Raw genomic sequence first — 21,408 nt, 5'->3', positions numbered from 1 at the left:
GATCTTTAGCTTTTCAGGAATAAGTAGTATGTAACCTTTAATTATTCACTATTACAAATGTTAATTTGTAGTTTACTTACAACTATCAATAATTTATAGAATCAATTGTGTTTTTTTTTAATTTGACATAGAGGTTTCCTGTGTTTTTCTCCACAGCTTCTGTGAATCGTGATCATGATAAAATGATGCATGTAGTTCAGCCTTTTGGAATAACTGTATTGTTACGATATCATGTCTCACCATAACACGATAACATAGTACAATCTGTTGTACACAGTACATTACAATAGTAGTATACCCTTATCTGTCCAAAAAGGCTTGATCAGTCAGCATCAGTCACACAATTCAGCCTCAGAGATGCTGACCCAGTAAAGCTCACTTTCCTGTATTCTAAGTATTCGAGTCATCGCCATGGTTTCAGTGGCATATTTGCCTAAAGCAAAAAGAAGTGCTTAAATTCCTTGTGAGAGAGATACCTGAGAGAGAAAGAATGTAATTAAATTAAATTAAGGGAGAGTTGTTGCCAGTTAAATGTATTCACACTCTAATTACTTATCATACCTTACTAATGAATGGACCGAAGAAGGTATAAACACTTTTACTGGAAGTCAGGTTAGTACTGTACCTCACAAGACAAACCAGAATAACCCAATGGGCAGTCACATTTCTCAATCAAGTAAGCCTGAGGAGTCATCCCAGACACAGTGCCGCCTTCAGCAACTTCCAGTGAGATCTCAGAAATCCTGAAAAAAGGAGCAAACATCTCTAATGAGATTCGTCAAGCACTAGCTCAAACCCAGTTAGTTCATAGTCAGCTGGCATGGAAGAAAATGGTCTTATTAGGCTGTTCGTAGGCTCCTTGATCTACAGGAGACAAACAGCACTAGTTTTGCCTCTCCTAAGGAAACAGCAAAGCTACCACCACCTCCAGTCTCATTTTCCATTTCTAGGCAATAGTATAACTAACTCTTCTCTCCTGCTTGATTCTCTCTCTTTTTTTTAATCTCTTTTCAGCCAAACTATTAACAAAAGCTCGTATCTGATTCTTCATTTGGAGGGACTCATTAAGAAATTGAAGTCACATACTAAATGCAGTTCCGATTCATGATTCTCATAGGTACGGCAATAAAATTGTTCACTAAATGAGCTTGTAATGAGGCAACTATTTAAAAAAAAATAAAATAAAAGCTATCCTCAGCAACTAAAGCAACCTAACAAGCTCTAAAGCAGACTTCAAAGACATTGGGCATTGCCTTTTTAGCAGAAATTTTAAGATCTGTAGCCAGATATCTTTTTTCTTTTTTCCTTAGGATCATTTAGACACATAAACAAACAATTTAAAGCAAACAAGAAATCCTACTACAGAAGCATCTGCTAGAAAGGGATATGTTTCATGGTAGAGCTTCCAACATTTTAATTTTCCAAACATTTGTTTGATTGTATTAATAATAATATCCTTGCCTCTCAACCACTCCCTGTCTTTCCAGCATGCACGCTGACCTGCCAAATAGGGTTGAGTACCTCACGGACAAAGACAACAAACATAATATCTAATGAAATACACTTAATCCTAATGTACCACAATGCTGTTCTTTTAGCTGACTTCTTTATTTTGGGGGCTTGTTAGTTTGTTTAAAGGAATGCTATCATCTGGAACCCCTTACTTCATCTTTGAGAAACAAAAAGGGTAGAATAGTGTAAATTTTAAAGCTTCAAATTTATTGCCAACCTCAAAGAAAATGTTGAAGAACGTGTGACTAACTAGCTGAATAAATGTCGATAATGCTGGTAGAGTCTATTCATTAAGTGTCTGTGCATAGGGCTAATGCAGAGGAGCTCACAGAACTGCTGAACTCCTCCTCGTGCTCATAGCCCATTCATCTACTCCCAAACTTTGATTACTGAGCGACTGAGTGACACTCTTCTTCTGCACATTGGCATATAGGCACTGATGTCAGGATGACTGTAGGAAAAGCAAATGCCCACTGCTGAACTAGATGAGAGTTTTGCGATTGAGCTTAGGTGACCAGACCCATACCTCTTGTTACCTTGTGTCAATGCAAAATCCCCAGATCATCTAGTAACTTAAACCCTGTGCTCCCTTCTTACCACCTGAAGAAAGGGTTTCAGTGGAGCAGGGAAACTGAACAAAAAAACCCAAGCAAACAAAGCCAGGTCAAAACAGAAGACTGAAAATAAAGAGGGCAAAACCATTTGACATGATCTGATATGTCAATGTAAGCTTACATTGAAATCTCTGTACATTTAACAGAGAAACAAAATGAAATCTGCCTCCCCATCATCTTCAAGGCTGAAGCAACGGTCTGTGTGCTGCAAAAAAACTATTTACTGTCAGAAAGCTATATTTACATAATAATATACTCTGGGACCACAAAGCTACCTGTTGTTTGTGTGAAAATGTTACTTAAGGAAGGTCAGGCTTGGTTGATTCTTGGAACATGTCTAATAGGCAGCAGCCCAACAACTGCTACCTGATCAGTGTCAGGGATATTGAAATAATTCACACTCAAATTGAAAGCATACTTCCAATTCAAACTAATTTATTATCACAGCCCAGTTGCCTGAAAAGCAAAACAAAATCTAATAAAAGAAATGTTTCAATTTAGGGCAGTGAATGTGAAAATGAGCACAACAAAATGAACAACATAGGATAAAAATGTTTGGCTTTGGATTCTGAGCAGAAATCCCTAAATCACTAGTAATGCTGCAGCTTTGAAGCAGAAACAACATCAGCATTGCTGCTAGACTATATAGCCAATACAGCGCTAATGCTAGAACTAGGCTATTTTTATGCTTCCAACTGCTGGTGCTGCTGCTTTGACTTTATTTTAAAATGCTTTTCCTGTAGTTTATCACTTGTCTGCAGCTTTTAAACTCTGCAATCAAAATTAAGGCAGTATTAAGAACCTTAAAAATTTTAAAAAGACTTCATATATAGAATTTTCCTGCTCCCATCCACAGTTTCTTTTGCTTTATAGTTTTCTACTATGCACAGTCAGGCAGAAAGAGAAGCTTTACAAGTTTAGAACAGGGCCCTTATTTAGAAAGCACAACACACTCTATTTAAACAAATGATTTATTCTAAGTCACTTAATTCAAACATATGTTTAAAGTTGAGCATAAATATTGCCCTTTAGAGGGTCTCAGACTATTTTTAATAAAAGCCTTCAATTCTTACACAAGCTAATATTCCACTAACCTTTAAAAACATTTTGGGGGATTTATTTTGTGGTCTTAAGCAAAACTTCCTCTGAAATCATTCAAGGTGCTAACTTGAAAAAAATAATAATGTATTCCTGCTGTTTATTTCCTACTTAAAGTCTCACATGCCATGTGATGAATGTTACATACGTAACTACACAGATCATAGAAATCTATTGTAACATAACCACTTCCAAAATCAAATACAGTATGATATGCAAGGTTATGACTTCAGATGGAGAGCTACCAGAAAGAACAGATGAACTCTTTGCTAAGTCCTGCTGTCATATAAAACATCACATTCTGAAATGCGACGCTGTAAAAATACATTTTGGTTCTTTAAGTGCCCCCTTGCAAACCTGCCCTGAAACTGAAAACTCCTCCTCTGTCCTGGTATATGCCTCATTACTAGGTAGCCTTGATAAAATGGTGCTGTATTACAATGCAGGTCTAGTTCAGTCACGATGGTCATACGCATCTCAGAACAAAATCATGAAAAGGGAGGTTCATTTTCATAACTTATGCTGCTTGAGCTGAGATAGTATTCAGTTTTTGCTTCCACAGCTGAACTAGGATCTGTAGTGCATAAAGGGAAAGGAGGGGAGAAACAGACACAAAACATGGATATGTTTCTCAGATTTTCCATGTAGCACTGGAGTTACTTTCCTATCTCTTTCCACGGGAATTCCCTGTGCTTGTAATACAATATCCTAAATTGACTATGCCAAAAATAAATGAAACCAATGTAAAACATTTATGGCATCTGTTGTTAATATTTAGCATCTAGCCAGTGCAAGTTGGAAGAATACTTTCTGTAAATGACATACTTTAAATAGAGACAATAGCAGCAACAATGACTATGTTTTCTGTCACACAGTGCTGCAACGTTGCATTGTATCTGCCCCTACTATTCACCCTCATAAACTCCAAAGGTCATGTTCTTATAGACCTATTTGTGACCTAGAAATCCAGAATTAATTTTAGCCTATCACTTTTATGACAGAATCATAGAAGGGCCCTCTGGAGACCTTTGGAGTTTATCTCCAATTATTCCTGTGTCCTTGCTAATAAATTTTGCTTGCAAAGGATACCGTGAATTACTTATCAAAAACTTTTAGTAATAGTTTATGTAATCTATTCCAGAACTTCTTTACCCCCAGGAATTTTTCTCTCATGTCTAATGTGAATCTTTCCTGCTGAAGCTTAAGCTCCTGTCTTTTTTGACTTAACTACCATGGCACCAGAGAACTGATTATTTTCCTTCTCTTTGTGACAACATTTTATGGATCAGAAATTTAGAAATTTCTGATTTCTAAATAAATCTGGTTCTTTACATCTTCTCCACAGGTCATATTTTCTGACCTGTGATGATGTTCACTGTTATCCTCTGAACACTTCAATAATTTTTTCTTGAATTCCAGTATCCAAAACTTGATGCTTAGGCTTTACTAGTGTTACATGGAAGTAAAAGATTAATATTTTGCACTTTGTGGGCCATACCTGTTTATACATGCACCTAGAATATTAGCATTTCTCAACAAGAGTATCATTACTGAATCATGTTCACCTGGTGATATATTGTAAACAACAGGCCCCTCTTTGAAGAATAGGTAACTAAGCAGTTGTTCCTTGTTTGTTCAATTGACTACTCCTTTCAAAATGTAAAATCTTACAATTGACCTTTAAATTGCAGCAGATTTTTGTATTATTCCTCTCATCTTGCTGTCTGATGTCCACTTCAAATTTAGTAAGCATTGTCTTTATTTCATCATCTAACTTATTAATGAATAAACTGAATAGAAAATGTTGAATATATCTGCCCTTAATATATTGGATTAAGTAGCATTTCATTAAAGGAGTACTCTTTCATCTTTGACTTTGAGCTCATTTCCCACTTGCAAGAGAAAATTCCTTCATATTCTAACATTTATATTTAATTACAGCATCATGTTTTCATAAAGTAGACATTTATTCAAAAAATACTTTGGGTTTGTTTCAGGATGTGTGTGCTTACACGTGTTTTCTGTTCTAGAATCCTGAAAATAAGGATTTCTTTTGCCTATTGTGATTAAATTTTCTAGTGAATAAAATTTCCCTCTCCTGCATCTTCTGCTGTGCTGAATGCTAACTCCTTCTGTTCTTCTCAGCAACTGCTTATAGCTTATGTTATGAATAAAAATTCTGCTGGGAAGCTCTATCAGGTTATCTGTGACTACTACACTATTTCAGACCACTGTATGAAATACTTACCTGCTCTGCCTCATGATATTGCCATGAGTAGCCTTAATAAGAATGTAATGAACATCATACAACACATTCAGGAAGTCTTCCCGGGATACAGCTCTACTTGGTCTTGATTCATCTCCATAATGCTTCCATGTGAAATCTGCCTGGGACACCGTCCTGTTGACACCTGGGTCATCATGATAATATCCCCAGGGCACAGTGTTTCTGACTCTTTGGTCATCACCGTAATATTCCCATTCATGCTGAAAGACAGTAATACAAAACCGGATTATTAACAGTATTACAAAGAACCAGGTGCTTAAGTTCTGGGGAAAAAAGCAGATGGGAATGTTACCTCTGTCATCTCTATCTCATGCCTTGTCAGCTGCCCAATCAGAGGGGCAGCCATATGCCGGACAAGAATTCTTGTGTGGGTGGAAGGCCCACCTCTTATGATGACTTGCGGGTAGTAAGTAGTAAAACCTGTCTCTTCTCGTGCTTCAAAGTAGATTGCATATTTCAGTTTCCCTCCATAAGCGGTCAGCTAACAAAGCAAAACACAAAGTACAAAAAGAAATCTCATTTTCAGTTAGCTAAAAATAAATTCCTGGGCATATGTAGGAGCTAGATACACTATGCACCTGTGCACAGTCTGATGAATGTGCGTGTAGTAGAAAATAGCAATACATGCTTGTGGAACTATCAGGGGACAAGGGCTGTGTTCAAAAATACCCACCAGCAATTTGTTATTGTACTACGCTAAAAACAAAATGTTATCTATTTCTTTACAGGTGCCTTGGTGCTCCCCAAAGTTTGTGTTTAGAGAAAGAAACATCTAAACTTTACCAAGCCAAACCAAGTAATATCAGAAGTGCAAAATAAATCGTCACAGAGGTGCGTAACAATATCCAAAAGGAGCATTATTTCAACCATTTTCTCCTGTGTAACTTACAAAGATCAGGCTTTTTTTTTTTTAAATTGAGAGAAACAAAAAGTTACAAGACAGTTATATTAATGCAGCTTAATTTTTCAAATAACATTTTAATGAGAGAATCTATCTTGTGGAAAAATATTACACGTTACTGTCTGTAAATATATATTTTAAAATAGTGTTTATGTTACAGACTTACGAATTTCCATTATAACAGAGCAAATAATTTTTAATAATGGAATGGCATCTAGTTTCTTTTGAAGTACCTTTCACTGTGTGATGACATGCTTATTGGAAGGGAAAAAAGGCATTGCAAAATACAAATATAAGATTAAAAAAAATATAAATCCATGTCAATATTCAGTGGAATTTTATGTTTACCTTTCGTCCCTCAAACTGCTCTGGAAGTCTCCAGTAAACAGGTTCTGACCGAAGATCCTGCATCACCTCTTCTATATTTGCCACTATTTCAGGAGGCTGGAACGCAATCCCTAAAAGAGTGCTGCGCTGAAGCTTTTCATCCACCAGTGGTAGAATCATTTGCTCTGGCTTCAAGGTCACCTACACATGTTCAAAAAATTCAAGAAGAAAATCAAGTGTATTTTTCCCCATTAAGTGTTAGTCTTTAAATTCTAACTCTTTAAAAATTATTTCTAGGTAATTTCATTTCACATCCTGAGCAATTTGTCACAACACGGTTTTACTACTCCTTCAGGTATAAACAGTGATAACAATGACTTCCCCCTCAAGCCTTTTGCACCTTGTCCTCATGTTAACAAAGAACGTACTAGCAGTGGTTAAATAAGTTTCATCAGCAAGTGATCCCAAGAATTTTATTGAAGCAATTTTCATACTGCTATTTCAGTCTCAGGCCTCTTCTGTTTGGATTGTGAGAAATGTACCTTACGAAGAAGCATACTTCTCACCAGCGCTTATTATACATCACTGGGGCTGTGGAACACAGTGCCTGATCCCTTGGAACTTTTACGCAATAATCAAACTAAGTGTTCTCCGGGCAATATGCAGAGAGCGAGGGCTCAGGGTTTCTGTAACTCTAAATTCAGATTTAATGAAAAATATAAGGACGCCACTTAGATACTTGTAATTTTCTTAGACTTGTTGAAAGAGTCTCAATGGCATTATACAGAAATCATTATTTTGATCAAAAAATGTAATAAGAGTCTTAGTAATTCTGTGCAGATGAAAAGTATCACAGGAAGTGTGTGAACAAATGCAAAGGGCTGGTATTAAAATTGCTTTTTCCCAAAGAGTAAGGAAAACAAAGAAAACAAATGCAGAGTTATATCTCCAACAGTCATCCCATCAACACGCTGTTCATGAGATAGGGATCACGTAATGAGGAATCAACCAAGCCCTATACTGTACTTTAAGCATCTTGGTATTTCCATTTACAGCAGCATCTATGGACTGACCAGACATGGAAGCATTCCTAACATTGCCAGTCCTAAGTGAGATTTCCTGAGTTCCTATCACAACTGTATTTTACTGTTTACTACTTTAGACATCAAGAAAGTGGTCAACACATTTCAGATCAGCCTTGCCTTATTGTCATGTAAGACAGGATTTGCTTGTTTAAACATGTCTAATGCCATTTCAAGCACTTGAGAGTATCTGAAATAGTCACTAGCAGCTGGCAGAACCCAGTCTTACTCAGTTTACAACTCTGAATCAATTCTGAAATAGATCCAAGTACCAAAAACTAGATGACGTGGACATACACTTGTTTAGATATGACCATAAATAGGAAAGGAAATTAATCAAAAGACACAACATGATCAGGAGATTTAAACTATGTTTCTGCTTTGTGCTGCCACAAAGGTCAAAGCACAATTTTCCAGAACTGTTGCTGTCATGGAACTTGATTAAATTTTATAACTTGTCAGCCTTTTACAGCCTTTCATTTCCAGCCTACCAGCATATGATGGGCAAAACTGAAATAATGAGAATAACTGGATCAGATCATGATAAATCACATCATCCACTGTGAAGGGAAAGAGGTGCTATTGGATTGAACAATGAAGGGGAGAATGGGTGCTATTCATATTACTTTAACCAAGAGATATGAAGTCCTTAGTAAGAGATGACACCTTGATTTCAGCCTAAAGTATCCTTATCCAATTGATGCTTGTGCACGGCAAGTCAGGGGCTTTGGCTGATTTGCATTAGGCAGACATTCCCTCTATGGTTGAGATGCTTTCTAGCAGAGATATGACTGACCATACATGGGGAGTGAACTAGTCATTTTCTATTAGAAATAGCTCCTCCAGAATGTAACTGAGGAGCTGGAACAGCAGTGCGAGACAGCAGTGGTCTCAATATGTGTTTTGCACTTGTTGTACAGACACATGGAGACATCCAGCCTTATTTGTCAGTCCAGCACAGGTCTCAAGGCCCTCTTCCACAGAAAGGTGGAGAGCTCTTTGTTTCCTCTGATGGATTATACCCTCCCATTCTTGGATTTAAATAGAGCTTTAATAAGCTCTTTCTTTTAAATTTTAAAAAAACCCAAAACATTGAAAATAAATGGATTAATTGAACCATGGGAAATCTATGCTGGACAACAAGCGTCTGTGACCCTTGAATACACCTGGGTAAACTGTGTATCATATACCAGAGATTATGTTACAATGCACTGGGCTGCATAATTTCCCCACACAAATAGCCTGCCCTTCCCTGGGTTTTAATAGCTTTACTTTGGCTTGATGTCAGCTATCCTATCACTGGTTTTCTTATCTACTTATTTACTTTTAATGCCTTGACACGGATTGTCTAATGGAACATACCGCTTTCTCCACTTCTCAAAGTATAAAGAGGAAAACAATTGCTTAAATGTTTGGCCATTTTCTGGCTACCTCTCAGTGCCTGACTAAAAGATGCCAGCAGGAAACAACATTATCGCATTACATGGCTCAGCAGTTTCCTACTCACCCGCATGCGAATCAGCCCCCTTGCCTCACGGCACTGTGTAGTCAGGCCAAAGCAATAGCAACTGCTGCAGCCAAGTGGGTTTCTGGCAGAGAGACCAAATGTACCAGACTTGCACCTGTCACAGTGGACACCTTCCACATTAACCTGGAAGAGAGAGAATATTTAAAAAAAAAAAGGGGGGGGCAAGCTTTATTTTGAGGTAGTAATAAGAAAAAGAAAATCATACAGTAATGATAATAACAGGGTGCAGAGTGAAATAATATTAAGTGCAAGGAAATATTCAAGGAACTTCCCAGCTTCTTCTCATGTGTGTATGCAAACATATACAATTAATGTAATTGAGGCATTTGCATTGGTATCCACTGAGTAGCTCTGAGCAATGGATGCTGGCTTCATACTGATAGTTGTAAGCACAGAAAAATCAAATGGCACTTTGGGCATGACATGTTCAATAACTGATTGATAAGATAAGAAAAAATATGTCCTTCTGAAATTGCCAGGGTTAATCAAACCTTTTGTTTAATAGGAATTAGCTTTGACAAGTTAGAATGTTTAAGGTACAGTACTAAATGTTCTTGTTGAGAAACATATTTTAATGGAAATATTGTAGAGAAAAGCTTTCCCCTCTTCATGATTGCTTTCCACATCATTGAACAGTATTAACAAGACTGAAATGTTTCACTGTTCTAATGTCAATGCTTTTATTTTCATTTTTCAATTAGTCCAAAGAAAAAGCTATACTAGATAGGGCCAGATACACAATCATTTATGCATAGCCTTTTAAAACCATTTTCATGCTGAGACCAAGGTATGTAAAAAAAATCACCAATAAGAAAGCATTGGTTGGCTTTTCCTCCCCGCCTTTTTTTTCTCTTGAGACTAATGTGAAGAAGCCAATCTAAAAAACAAATTCCACTTTCCAAAGCTTATACAGGAAACCAACATCATCCCTGAGGATTTACCATTTTTAACCCTCATTTCCACACATGTAACTCTATCAGCAAATGTGCCTACACTGTATTTAGCTTAGACTTTGCTGCTTTTTGTCAGGGCTGACAAAGGGGCTCCCAAGCCTTTGAAAGCTCATTTCTGCAGCTATAACAGCAGTTTAAATGGGAATGATTACCACTTTATAAAAATCTAGCTTCTTCAATATATAACTCTTGCAAAAAAGTTACACAAAAGGTTAACCAATCCTAGATTTAAATTCAAATTTAGACTTAAATTCTGGGGAAAAAAAATCTGCTGACTTAATTCAGTATTATTTGTTCATTTCCTGTCATAAATTGTGAATTTTACTTGCTTTGCATTTTGTTTAATGTCAATTGCCATTTCTTATCATTAATCATCAGCTAAATATATACTGTTAATTTGCAGTCACAGAAACATAGCAGTAACTACATTAGCCTTAAAAGAATCAACAAAGAAACATTTCTATTAAAAAATGCCATAAACCCCCATTCTTTCTATTTAGTGCTTCCAAGAGCTGCAAGAAAGACATTGACATACTGGACCTAATCATACGGGGCACCAAGATGGTTAGAGGGGTTGGAGCACATCATGTATCAGGAGAGGCTGAAAGAACTGAGATACTTCTATTTTTCCATTTCAGAGGATGACATAGGACAAACACCACTGATTATTAGGCTGAGTTTTACTCATGTGATCAACTCACTTCAGTTTTCTTATGGTCACCATCAAATGAATCAGTATTTGTGAAATAGAACATAATGTCTTCCGTTCAAATACACCAGAAAAACAGCAGGGTGGTCAAACAGTTTGCACAAAGAGGGTGTGAAATCCCCATCCTTGGAAATACTGCCTCAGGAATGTCTTTCAAACAAGGTGCTGGACTAGATGACCTCCATAGGTCCCTTCCATGTAATTTGTTCTACAGTTCCTCCATTGAGTCTATCCTTTAAACTCAGAATGAAGTGACTGGTGCCCATTTAACAAAAGAATTACCTGGCTATTCAATCATTTAAATTCATCTTCCCATTTTGCTAGCTCTTTGTGTCAATACAGTCCCTGAAAAAGAATGAATCAAAATCACAGAAGGAATCTCTAGAGGTCACTTTTAAAAACCTCCTCCCTGAAGTGGGACTATCACCAATACTAGATCAGGTTACCCATGCCCCTTTCTAGCCAGTTCTTGAAAACCTCCGAGAATGGGGATTTCACAACCTTTCTGGATAATCTGTTCCAGTGCTGCATAACCCCCCAGTGATTTTTCTTTCTAATGTCCAACCCAAAATTCCCAAGCTGCCATTTGCAACTGTCATCCCTTGTCACATCTTTTGCTACTATCAGAAAGGACTTGACTCCATCAACTACTCTTTGAAGTGGCTGTAGGCTGCAACTGCATTTTCTCTTAGCCTCTATTTTTTGCAGACTGAAAGAGTCCAGCTCTCTCAGTATATCCTTACAGATCACCTGCTCCAAGTCTCTTTGTAGCCCTTCTCTGGATCCTCTCCAGTTTCTCAACAACACTCTTGAGTCAGGTCCTAAAACTGGACACCATTTCCAAGTGCAATCTTACCAGTGCTGAGTAGAGGGGGATAAAGACTTTCCTCTGCTGGTCACACTCTTCATGGTGTTCTACCTTGAGCTGCATTGGCCAGTATGATCAATGCATCCAGCTCAGCAGGCAGTTTGCCTTATTTACAATGAGAGTACATGGTTGGCTTATATTCAGTTTACCATTCCCCAAAGCCCAGATGTGCTTTTCAGCAGGATTACCACTCAGCCTTTTTCCTCCCAAACTGTACTGATTCTTGAGGTTATTCCACTCAAATTCATGATCTTTCTATTTTCCCAAACACGAAGCTTTTCAAGGACCCTCTAGATTGTAGTTCTACTGTTCAGCATGTCAACCTCTACCTCCTCCAAATCAGCAATATTCTCAAATCTCCTGATGGTGAATTCTGTCATCTGTGTCACCTGATGAAGGTACTGGCTCTAGGGTACTCTGCTTGCTGGCTACCAACTGCATGTCAAACCACCAATTATTTCCCTTCAAGCCCAGCAATCCAGCCAATTTTCAAATCACCTAAGTGTGCTGTTCTTCCAAGAACAATTCCAAATAAGAATGCTGTGGGTCATGATGCCAAAAGTCTTTGCTTTAGTGATCCTGAATTGGATGCAGTCTACTCAGAAGAACAGATACTACTGCAGAGAATTCTACTCATAAAATTATCAATATTGACTCCCTCTAAGTCAATGCAGAACTAGCACTGTGGCACAATGTTATTACTGATGTGTTTGCTTCTAATTTGCCAAGTATCTGAACAGGAATTGTATTGAATGGCATTAAATTGGCAACAATTCTGTAAGAACAGGAAGAAATACAAAGTGAGAAGAGAGCCTAAGAGGATGCTATCCTGGCAAGTGTTAGTGTGTGAAAAAGCGACTGATAAGCACTTGAGCCTTTCTTTATGGTAGACTCCTCCCACAGCAGTTAGCAAATACACTATAAAAACCAACTAGATTTGTTTACATATATTGTTGGAACAGGCAAGTACAAATGTCAATGAATTTTGGAATAAACTTCTCAGCAGCTATAAGATCAGCTTACAACCTTCATTGTCCTACCTTGCAGCTGCATTGGCCACTATGATCAATGCATGAGCACTTCCCCAACTCTGTATCACAGCTCTGTGGCTCCGTCCCTGCCAGGAAGCACTGACAAGCAACACATTGTGGATAATTCCAGTGACCCAACCTGCACTCAGTGCATTTGTCCCCAGAGAATTCAGGGCGGCAGAAGCAACAGCCTGTATTTAAGTCACACTGAGAACTCAGGGCTCCAATGAGGCTGCAGTCACAGGGCTAAAAAGGAGAGAAACAAGGAGAAAATTGCAATTGTGCTTCGGAAAAAAAACAAAACCAACCCAACAAAAAAGCAACTCACCTCTTTCAAATATCTATAAATAAAGTACAGCAGTGAATTTCCACTGTCTAAAGGTAACGTATCTGAATTATAAGGCTAGGCATTTATCTTTATTCAACAAGGCTCAAGCAATTACATTGAATACATTTACAACACTGTTTTCTTTTTGAACAGATATTACTTATCACTGATAAGTTAGGCAGTGAAATCAAGTAAATCCAAAAGGGTCAAGACACTGGGATACTCTGAGGACAAAATTAACTAAAAAACTCTAAGTGCTCTCTAAAAAGTGCTTTCTATGTAAATCCTCTGCCAGGCATGTTCAGATCACTTTGCTAAAACTGGAATTGCTCAGGGGCAGTGGTCCCAGTGGAATCTAGTTCAATGTTTATTACTCATCCATCAGACAGGTATCTATCTTCTTTGTACAAACAGGACTCTTAGATGACAGTAATTTACACGGTAAGGGATAGAGATTTAGTCATGTGGTGTACTGGGAAGTAAACTTGCTCACAGAATGAGACTTGCGCAGGCAGGTAAGGATAGAAACAGATGATTTGCCAGGGGGTCTAGATATTGTGTACAGAAGTAAGTAGCAGGGAAAGCTGCAGGCTTCCAAAGAACAGAAGAAGCCCCCAGTGCTTTTACTGTGACCATACTGCAAAGTTAGCACAGGACATTTGCTGTGATCACTGGCACGACCAGAATCTCATTTGGAGAAGTTCAGCTTGCAGAAGCAAACTCAGTGCCAGTAGTACAGGTTACCACAGTAACTGACATGGACAGACTTGCTAAAATTAAGGACACAAAGCTGAAAGAGAGAGGAGGAAAACATGGATTCAGTTTCTAAGCGAAACTGTTTATTACATGAATACCTAAAGCACCTTTCTTCTGATCTGAAAAGACCATTTATAAAGAAGGTGATTATATACAGGAAACATTCAAATTCAATCTTTACTGAATGCCAGAGAAACTATTTAACTACTGGTTAAATGTTAGACTGCTAGACTACTACCTAACTTAAGAAATAAAACCTGCTGACAGCAAAAGCCTTATTCTCCAAGATACATTCGAACATGAAGCTTAGAAAGCAAATTGTTCACCATACATTGAAATGGCTTGGTGTGCAATATCAAAACCTAAATTACAATCAGATGTTATGTTTGTTTTGCGAGCAAGCAGTTTTATGCAATGCTCTCTATCCCCCTGAGTTACGACAGCCCTGGAAATCTTCTACAAAGAGTGCGAGCGGAGATTCACATCTCACTTTGCAGAAATTAGCTGCAACATACTGAAAGAAATGTGGGCTGATAGATCATTATTAATTTAGATGGTGCCATGGAACTGCCACACTAATGCGCTCACATAAAAGACAATCAGAGAATATACTCCAGAGCTCAAACAGAGGTCTTCAACCTCATTAGGCTGGTTTCAGAAGCCAAGGGTCTATATCACAGCAGCACAGCAGAGGTTTCACAAGAGGAGTTTTCCATACATACAAAAAAGAAATCTTTCTTGATAATTAGTTTGCAGCCTGAGCTACATGACAAACAGCTTTTTAAGAAAGAGCATTAATGGTGTATGACCATGTTCAGACAAGACATCATTTTTTGGAGTAATTGCAGCAGTACTATAAATCCCTCATCATCAATGAGAATGGCAAAGAGGAGAAGGCATTTGAACTTTGCACAATATTCACTGTCACCAGTTTTCGACCTTAACTGAATACTGCTCCCCTTAACTCAAGAGTAGGACATTAACAACAGCTTTCATGGCCTCTTTGACATACTATCATTGTTTCCCTGTTTCTTCTCCCTCCTTCCCTCCCCTTCAGAATTTTTTTTTAAGCGTGTCAAACACTGGAATAAGAAGGATTTAAAGGCTAATGAGAAGGTTTATTTCCCTTTTAAGAACATAAGAAGAAAGTGCATTTTACAGCTAAAGTGGCTGTTTCTTTTCTTCTCTCTTCACTGTTTTTTACGCACAAGTTGAAGCCCTTCTGAAGTAAACTTCGAGTACAAATCCCAGTGGTATCACAATTAGGGCCAAAGTAAATTTGTTCTGCAAAGGCACTGTCAGTTACCTGTAATTATACATCTATATACATTGTACAACAACGTGGTGATCTCCTCAATCATGTTAAGCACAGCTATAATAAAAGAAGCCAGGCTCAAGCAGGACACTTGACTCAGCATGACAGCAGTATAAACAGCGTGTTCGGTGTTACAGGCTGCACACCTGAGACAGAGGATCTACAGTGCTCAGTAACAGATCGCCAACATTTACATCACAGTCTGACACCAAAACTCGCAATGCAGAGACAAAGCATGATTTATAAACCTAAAATTGTGTTCCAGCTACAAATTACTGTATTTACCCCATGGGAAAGAGGTAACGCACACAGAGAAAATAGGGATCCACTCACCTTGCAGCCACTGACAATGTCATGACCCCAGTAATTTGGTGCACATTTGTCACACATCTCTCCAACAGTATTAGGAGGGCAGATACAGCGGCCAGTGATGGGATCGCAGTTATTACCAAAACGTGAACACTCACAGGCTTCATGGGAGACAGAAAAAAATAAAGCAGAGGAAAGGTTACCCCTTTATGTGACACCTGGAGAGCAGATCCTAACAGGGTTAGGATCATTCCACCAAAGCCTTTACCGTACAGTGAACTCTCAGTTATCTGCAGACACAGTGGGGCAGAAAAGGTATGGTAAACCCAGAGAAACCCAAATCAAGAGCAGTGCAACACAGGTTAACTGAGGTTGAAGTAACTGCAATGAGAACAGAATGGGAAAAATAAAGGTGCCGACTGTAGAAGTGCAGAGACTTCTGAGCTGGTGCACTCACGTGCCATAGCTGCAGGAGTATCGCTGTACAGTTTCTGGGCCCACATTGTCTTGTGCAAGAAGCCACTTGACTGCCTCTGAGCCCTCTAAGCAGGGAACCTGCAGCGTATTTAACCTCTTCCACCAATCTGAGCCAGCCTCCTGAAACTTCTGCTGCTGTAAGCAGACTTTTCTTAAAGGGCAGAAAAGGTGTTTCCATTTCTTTTTCCCATTCTACTCCCTTTTTTCAGACTACATGTATTCTGTCTCAGGAGGATATCAACAATGTGCTTCTTCACAAGAAACTGGGATTCTTTGCAGATTTTATTCAATTAAAAATACTTTGGTTTTGGAAGTGGTTCCAAAAGTGATCTTTGCTCTTAAAGCATTATTAAGTGAACAACTCATTGGTGGAAATGCAGATTCAAGTTACGTAAGTGATAAGTAGTTATGGGGCACAAGACACCTAATCGCTTGGAGGAGCAGAACTGGTACATGGCTATTTTCATACCCACTGTCAACATTACCCCTGAGGTCAGAGCAAAAGCATCATAAGCAAACTACGACTCTCTGAGTGATAATCTGTTCCTTGGGGTGTTTACAGGGCAGCGTAACATAACATTCATTGCTGAGGACTGTATTTATGTTCATTGCCTTTACTGGATGAAATACTTTCTAGTTTTACTCTGAATTGAAGTAAGAGGTGTGCAAAGATAGAACTCATATCTATAGTTCAAATAAGAAGTGACCTTTATTTTTCCCATCGATGCTGTCAAAATAAGGTAACTGATGCAAAGAAGATGGTAAGTTTTGCCTCCGTCACACCAGGAACAAGATGTCTTGCATGCTACATAAAATCTTTTGACACACTGTGGCTTGAAGATGTTTCAGAATGCATCTCTCCTTGGGAGACTGAGGCTTTTGGATATGATGTCTCTTCTATGGGCTTCCAGTTCTTACACAATATTGGTCCAAAAGGCATGGAGGGGAAGAAAGTGATACACCAATATTTTTTGCATTTTTACTTTTATCATTATTAAAAAGAATATGGGAAAAATACAACACATTTGTCGCAAGAAATAGTGAAATAGAAATCTCTTTTGTATCTTTGCTGCTCTTTTGTATCTTTGCTGTTAGAATGTCAACGCTAACTGATGATGCTTTAGGGGTTTTTTTTTAGGCTTTATGGTTTTTTATTGCACAAGAAAAAAATCAAATTATATTCCTTTTGGATAAATGCTAGATAAAAGAGGTCCAATATTTTATTCGATACTTAACTGTCACTATGGAATTCATTTTTGTGCACTTTCTTCCTAGCACGATTTGATATACTTTTATTAAATTTCTGATTTGCTCTGTGATTCATAATTTAATTCCTTTTTTTTGTCATTTGAAGGAATACATAAAAAGCCTACTAAAAATAAGTGGGGAAAAAACAGCACTTTGAAAACAGAATTCCTCTCCATCTGTTGTATTAACTTTGGAACTTTTAAAAATCTGAATTTTCTGAACATCTTTAGCTGTTGCGGTTATTTAAAATATTTGATGACCAGAGGCAGATACATTTCTATTTAAAATATTGTTTGGATTTACACTGTTTTCCCATTGCATCACTGTTCCTTAAACTCTGTCATTTCAAGTTTGCCAAGAGAGCAGTTAAAATTCTAATGTGAAATCTTGTTAATTGCCCTCTCATTTTCCTTCCCCAACTGTATGAAATGAACAACATTTTGCAGTATTTCACAATAGTGATGTGCTTTTAAACTGTGAAATGTTAGAATAAGAGAGTAATCATGAAGATATACTACAGTATTTTTTTTCCCTCCGTATATGTGCTAAGGGCTCTAGGACTGCAGTTATCATTTGCATTTTATTTCAAGCTCTCTCATCAGTGAGCCTGTGAACCAATCTTCCCCTTTTCCAAGATGCCAACGTGTTTGCACTTTTCAAGCTGGTAAACATTTCCTTCCCATGGGAGACAATACCATAGAGTAATGTTTTCAAATATGATCTATAATCCAGCCTGGCTCAAGGCTTATCAACAGCACAGGTGAAATTGAATTTTGCTGCACAGATGTGGGTCTTGAGGCCTCAATGCTCCTTCCATTTAAAAAAGGGAGTAAAAAAAGGTAGAGAGCTAGGCTTGCTGCTTCTGTTGCCGTTCCGGATGGGAAAAGAGGAGGAATAGGATACCGGGCATGGTGATTTCTGCTTCTGGAAAGAATACAGCTTCGGCCTGAAGAATAATAGCAGCAATACCCTTGGCTTTATAGCGCTCTGCCATCAGCAAAGAATGCTGCAGAGCCATCGCCATTCTGGCGTCCCAGCAGCCAGCCACACTAGACAACTGTCTATGTCTCCTGTAATCACACCTAAATGAGTCTATGAGACTTTAAAAAATACAGTTCTATTAGCAAAGATGGATATTTCCCTGTGAAGAGACCTATCAATTAGGTTCTTTTCAATGTAGCAGTCTGTACTGTTTAAGGACAGGAAGCATTCATTTCAGTGTTTGGCCTAATGTCCAAAAGGACAAACATAAATGTAAAGAAGTAGCTGGATATATTTATGTCTGATGCTAGAGTTTCAGCATCTGCAGAAGCATACTTTTCATGTGTTTACACAAGGGACATACTAGAGAATTTTATCTGAAGATCTTGTTGTACACAAAAAGTATACAAGTAAGCGAGATTCTAAATATTACAGTACAGAAATTTAATAAAAGAGGATCAACCATGTAAAGACAGTGAAAAGGTTTGGGATAAAACTAGAAGCAAAGGGATTTTTTTTTTTCCATTCACATCCCTTCAAGCTGATGTGATTTGGCAAGCACCTTAATAGGCCTTCTATGATACTCCTACCATAACTAAATTATAGGAACTCCATAGAAACTTTTTTGGCAGAAAGTACTTGGAGAAAAGGACATTCCTGTTCCTTCCAAATGTGGCAGATTAGCCATAAAGTGACCTTAAAATAGCAGGAACTGCTTGAGTCTTTTGTTCTTGCCAGTCACCATCCTTGCCAATTGACCGATTTACAGGGCTGTCTATGAAAATACCTACCTGTCAGGCAAATTTGTTAGACAACCCAAAACCAGCCAAACTAGAATCTTTGTAATAAATAAACAAACAAACAAATAAATAAATAAATCTGCAACTGGCTGCAAAGAGTTTACATACGAGTACAGCCTCCTTCTTCAAAGTTGTAAAATCCATGAGCACAGCGGTCACACTTCTTTCCTGTCACTCCAGGCTGGCAATAACACTGTCCATCTCCATCACAGTCAAAGGACTTGGAACCAAAAGAGTTGCAGTTGCAGGGAATACATCCTCTTGAAGACTGTAAGCCAAATGTTTCAGGCTGCCACAGAGGGAGGAAGAGCAGTTAGTACATGGAATGATTACCAGGAGAAAAGAGGAAAAGCTGAGAGTGTAGGGAGATCAGGGTGGTTCTTTCCTCTTCATCACTGAAATACTACCCTTAACAGATTGAATTGTAGCAGTAAAACACTGGGACAAGGGCACTAAATACCCTACACAGCTGAAAAAGAATAAAGATTTCAGAACGTTACCTGATGCTATAATAAATATTCTGCAATGTAACGCATTTCCTATGAGGTTGTGTTTCCATAAGTACAATTCCCACAAGAAATGGAATGTATGTCAGTGCCATATACATATCCTGTGTCTGGGTTGTAAGATTATTTTAGGCAGAGTTTGTTGCTAAGAGAGTGAATTCAAATCCTTAGCTATGAATGGAGATTGATTCAACTGGAAAGTCTCTGAACAACCAGATTTTATCTCCTCTGACCAGGGGCAATGTCTGTATATCATATTCTGTAACTCAAGGGCATTTCTTTTGAATGATACTTAGGAATAACTTTACAAGAACATAGGTATAACGTATTTGTGTACATTACAAGCAAATAATGGGAATTATCTATTTTTAAGATAAAAATCTGTCTTGGGGTTAAGTCTAAGACTAATATAGAAGTAATCAATGAGCCTCTGTTTCTCTTCTATTTTCATTCTTCGTTTTATTTTGCATTGAGTACTGAAAAGTTCCTACAGAACCAGAATAGATGTTATCAGCTATAGTAATAAATTTCCTCCTTAACTCCACTAGCGGAGTGCAAAACGTATACTTGTAAAGAAGGGAAGACACATGCTTATTTGTATACTGTCTGAAGCTTTTAACGAACAGACCATATGGGTTTCACTGCACCAGCTAACAGAGGCTCCTAGGAGCAAACCATACTTGATATTCAGATTCTGAACTCAGTCTTGAGCTAGAGTGACTTAAAATGGGAATACTTTTCTACCTTTTTTCAGGTATGATGATTTTCAGAGAATATTGAAATCCAAATCATATTACTAACTTCACTTGAAATTGATATTACAACATTTAATAGTAAAAATCTATCAGAGACTTCACTAGGAAAGCAAAATGTTAAAAATGAGATATTAAAAAGATCACTGCTAATGAATATAAATGGAACAAAGTGGAAAATATTTACTTTTACAATGTACTACTGTGTGATCCAGGCATATGGTGTTAGATTTTTACCTAGTATACATCAGTACAGGTTTTTCAAGTTATTGGAGCTGCACTGACTTATATTTTGCATGGATTTATTCCACAGTGGAACCCCTAACCTCTTGTGTAGGTGAATTCCCAGAGACTTTTACATGAAAGCCTGCTTTCATGTAAAAGTCCTGAAATCTGATCTCTGAAGTTAATATTGAAGTTCCACATTCCCATAGAGAATCTGCTGATAAGTATCAGAACACAGGACCACACCTATGGTCAGAATTTGGCCTGAAGAATCATATGAACCTAAGGAAATGCTTGGTTATACATGTAATAAAGAATTACACTGATTTTCATTTCCAAATTCTATATTGAAATGTTTTGCCAATTATATACTTCTGCATGACAAAACATGGTGTATCAGAGAGAAAGAAATACTCAAACTCATATAATTAAACTCCAAGGTTCAATTAAATATACAGACTATCTCTAGAGATTTCTTTTCCACAGGAAGAAACACACAGAAATGTGAATATGCAAAAATCTCAGGACAGACATTCAGATTAATGCAGCGAAGTAACCAATGCACAGCATGCAACTCAGTTCTCAATAGAAGGTTCGATAGGATCTAATAAATTCTGTTTATAAGGGTGAAAGCCAGAAAAAGTCTAATACACTAGCACTCCACACTGCGTGAAGGAAGAAAAGATCACTAGCATGCTGGGTTGTATTCTGTGATGAGCTCTGCACAGTCAAAGACATTTTGATCAGTCATGCAAACCCCCAAGATGAACCCCCAAGTTAAGCCCTCTGCAAAGCTTGTTT

The 21,408-nt window shown here is 37.8% G+C and overlaps 1 protein-coding gene across 1 annotated transcript in view; it reads right to left on the bottom strand.

Annotated features, from left to right (window-relative positions):
* The window catches only part of LAMA2 (laminin subunit alpha 2), a 386,413-nt gene that overhangs the window by 115,129 nt on the left and 249,876 nt on the right, over nt 1-21,408 (bottom strand). The window contains exons 21-28 of the mRNA XM_072855832.1: nt 19,233-19,413; nt 15,643-15,779; nt 12,920-13,156; nt 9,329-9,472; nt 6,761-6,940; nt 5,804-5,992; nt 5,473-5,612; nt 626-743 (exon numbers count right to left, since the gene is read on the bottom strand). Of these exons, the coding sequence (XP_072711933.1) occupies nt 626-743; nt 5,473-5,612; nt 5,804-5,992; nt 6,761-6,940; nt 9,329-9,472; nt 12,920-13,156; nt 15,643-15,779; nt 19,233-19,413 (1,326 nt within the window). The remainder of the gene's footprint in view (nt 1-625; nt 744-5,472; nt 5,613-5,803; nt 5,993-6,760; nt 6,941-9,328; nt 9,473-12,919; nt 13,157-15,642; nt 15,780-19,232; nt 19,414-21,408) is intronic.

This window comes from Ciconia boyciana, chromosome 3 (genome assembly GCF_034638445.1).
Source record: "Ciconia boyciana chromosome 3, ASM3463844v1, whole genome shotgun sequence".
In the NCBI taxonomy this organism is placed as follows: Eukaryota; Metazoa; Chordata; class Aves; order Ciconiiformes; family Ciconiidae; genus Ciconia; species Ciconia boyciana.
Note: the sequence above shows the minus strand (reverse complement) of the source record. Positions and strands in the feature narration are given on the sequence as shown.